Below are 3,359 nucleotides of genomic sequence, written 5' to 3'. Positions count from 1 at the left end.
GCAGCGGCTACAGATTTTAACTGGGTGAGACCACCTCGGATTCTAGTCTATATTTTTGTTTTTTACACATGGAATTACTGGTTTCATGGATTTCGGCAAACAAGGTGGAGAGAACACAGAAACTTTCTTCTTCTTCTTCATTTTTTTATAATTTTGGGTTGAAAAGAAAAGCTATTGGTTTTTAGAAGACTCCCAATTGGACTGAATAGTCAAGGAAATTTAAAAAATGAACCCACATTTTTATTGCAACTCTTTGAGTTTCAAAAGGCTGAAGATTCGGTTATGCCAAATATTAATTGAGATTACATAAGAGTGGTTAAATTTTATATAAGAAAACTCTACATTTAGTCTTGACCAGGGAATTCTCATATTATATTTTAATGCATATTTAGCCGAGAGTGTGATTAGTTAAGGAATTAATAAGAAACGTTTAGATTAATAGGTATAATTTGTTGTTGTTGTTGGATAGTTAGAAGCAATAGATAGTTGATTTATTTATAGGAGAGGGAGGCTCCAGTGAGAATCACCCTGTCTCCATAACTAATATGGATGAGTTTCCTTAATGGAAGTAACATGACTGAAAATGTTTCCGTATGAGAAAGCACTTTCTGGTCTTCTGATTGGAAGCTATTTTGTCAACCTCCTTTTAAAAGTGACCATAGCAGCTCCCCATTCAAACCCAAAGACTTTTTTCTATTTCCTTTTTTTTTAATCTTATAAATACACGCATTAATAACTTCAAGAGATAAGCTACATAGTCCCACCAAGCATACGCGACCTCACACACTACTACTCTTTTCTTCTCTTCTCTTCCCTTCTCTTCTCTTTCTTCTTCATGTCTGTTGAACCTAAAGAACTTTACTACCAGGACCTTGTCCTAGACCACAACAATCAGCAGGGCACAGGAGCAGGAGGAGGAGGATCTGACATGTACGAAAAGCACTTTTCCTCTTCCTTAATCCCTGCAGGTTCAACACCATATGATTCACAACCCTTTGATCCCTCCTACATGACCTTCACTGACTGTTTGCAAGGGGCCATGGACTACAATTCTCTTGCAACTTCCTTTGGCCTTTCTCCTTCCTCATCGGAGGTTTTCTCATCTGTTGAAGGAAACCACAAGCCTGCAGAAGGAGGAGATGGAGGTGTTGGCAGTGGTGGAAGTGAAACCCTTGCGACCCTTAACTCGTCTATCTCTTCTTCATCTTCTGAGGCTGGGGCTGAAGAAGATTCAGGAAAGAGCAAAAAGGATAGGCAGGTGAAACCAGAAGAAGAAGGAGGAGGAGGAGAAAACTCTAAGAAAGGGTGAGTCACTTTTTTTCTCATTTTCTTTACCTGATCTAGCTCAACCCCCCGTTTTTATATATTTCTCTTGTTTATGTTTAAATGGTGCAACTTATAATCTGTTGCTTTTAAATTACAGGCACAAGGATAAGAAGAAAGGAGAGAAGAAACAGAAGGAGCCAAGGTTTGCCTTCATGACCAAGAGTGAGGTTGATCACCTTGAAGATGGATACAGATGGAGAAAATATGGACAGAAAGCTGTCAAGAATAGCCCTTACCCAAGGTATGAACACGTTTTTCCCTTTCCTTGCACCCAAATAAGATCAAAATCAAGCCTAGCTAGATTTCACACAAATTCCATTTGCCGCTGATGTTATTATAGTTCCATCAATCTCTTAGATCTTTACATTTCAGATAAATATAATTAATCTGTTTCTAATATGACTTATTAATAGAGACATTATTATTCCTCCCGATTGAATCCTAACGAAAACCAACAAAAGGAAAATCAAACTAGACCTCATTATTGGTTATTTGTCCGTAGACTTCACACAATGGCTTCAAATGTGTGAAGTGAGGTATTTTGATGGATGATGATGGTGGTGAATGAATATTGCAGGAGCTACTACAGGTGCACTACACAGAAGTGCACAGTGAAGAAACGCGTGGAGAGGTCATTTCAGGACCCAACCACTGTGATAACAACGTATGAAGGTCAGCACAACCATCCGGTCCCCACATCGCTGAGAGGGAATGCGGCCGCAGGAATGTTCACACCTTCTTTGCTCGCCACACCAACTCCACTTGCAGCCGGGTCAAACTTCCCTCAAGATCTCTTCCTTCACATGCATCACCACCACCCTCACCATCACTTTCACAACACCCTCTTCTCCACACAATCAACAAACGCTGTTACTACCACCACCACCACTGTTACAACTGCTGCCACTCCTCCCTCCATTTACTCTTCCTATAACATTAACAACTCTCTTCTTCACAACCAGTATCTTCCTTCTGAATATGGTCTCCTTCAAGACATAGTCCCTTCCATGTTCCACAACAAGACACACCCCCAGAATTAATTCAAACCAACCATGCATCTACTCACTTTTTTTCCCTTAATCTTCCTCTTATATATGTGTGATACCTATATCTATACCTATATCTATATCTATATATCAGTTTTTGGCCTTGTTCATGGTCCACTTTGTATATACAGTTAATTTGAAGAGATAGTTTTGTTTAGTTATGTGATCCTGACTCATCATCACAAACTCTAGCCTGCTTCAGATTCTTTGTTTCGAAGTGGGTTGGCTTGACATCGATCTGCTATAGTGGGTGGAGACTGGTTTGAAGGAAAAAAACTTGGGGTACGTGTTTAGGCTCATATAAGTACTTGTACTTAGAAACAAGATCTTTTTTATGTGTATTGGTCATGTGTATGCATGCAGCTCATTTGAGATTTTCGCATATATCCAATGACTGGTGTAACGTTATTGATCTGATTGAAATATTACTTCATATATGCATGGGTCGGTGGACATTGTTTCTCTCCATTTTGCATTCTTTTCCTCCTTATGATGGCTTCAAGAACTTGTGCAAGATTTGTTTAAAGCCATTCTTGAGGCACCAGGTGAAAAGGTATTCCATTATTTGTGGAGAGAGATTTTTTTAAGAGAAATGTCAACACTATCAGATGAAATTATTATAAATCAATGAAGCTTTTCTTCTCACTTCTTTTATTTAATTATTATTAATCGCAATTTTTTTGAGTCTTTCTCTTACTTTTTTGTTTAATGTCTCCATTTTCTGATTTTTTTAAAAAAATTTAATTAAAATATGTGTCAGAAAAAGTTAGAGAATATTGCTAACTTTTTAAAATAAATCTACAACTCATAAATTTCATCTATATATTAGATTTGTTAATAGTGTTATAATGTATTCCTAAAACAAAATCTTCAAACTAGACCCTTATAATTATCATATAATTAACCTACAAAAAGAGGAACTCTCAAATTATGTCCGAGGCAGGTAAACTTATATAAATAGTTTTTTATTTATTTAACCAAAGGACA

The 3,359-nt window shown here is 37.2% G+C and overlaps 1 protein-coding gene across 2 annotated transcripts; it reads left to right on the top strand.

The window, feature by feature from the left end:
- The first annotated feature begins 352 nt into the window (after positions 1-352).
- LOC137809573 (WRKY transcription factor 71-like) lies at positions 353-3,031 on the top strand. Of its 2 annotated transcripts, XR_011080782.1 has the most exons (4): positions 742-1,305; positions 1,424-1,567; positions 1,904-2,654; positions 2,876-3,031. XR_011080782.1 is itself a non-coding variant. In XM_068610685.1 (3 exons), exons 1-3 carry the CDS (start codon positions 836-838, stop codon positions 2,364-2,366), a joined length of 1,077 nt encoding a protein of 358 aa, XP_068466786.1. In that variant the 5' UTR covers positions 353-835; the 3' UTR covers positions 2,367-2,836. The 2 variants fall into 2 exon arrangements, 1 of the variants encoding a protein (XP_068466786.1); XM_068610685.1 differs by lacking the exon at positions 2,876-3,031 and having other exon boundaries at positions 353-1,305; positions 1,904-2,836.
- The last annotated feature ends 328 nt before the right edge of the window (positions 3,032-3,359 follow it).

Source organism: Phaseolus vulgaris, chromosome 2, assembly GCF_000499845.2.
Source record: "Phaseolus vulgaris cultivar G19833 chromosome 2, P. vulgaris v2.0, whole genome shotgun sequence".
In the NCBI taxonomy this organism is placed as follows: domain Eukaryota; kingdom Viridiplantae; phylum Streptophyta; class Magnoliopsida; order Fabales; family Fabaceae; genus Phaseolus; species Phaseolus vulgaris.
Note: the sequence above shows the minus strand (reverse complement) of the source record. Positions and strands in the feature narration are given on the sequence as shown.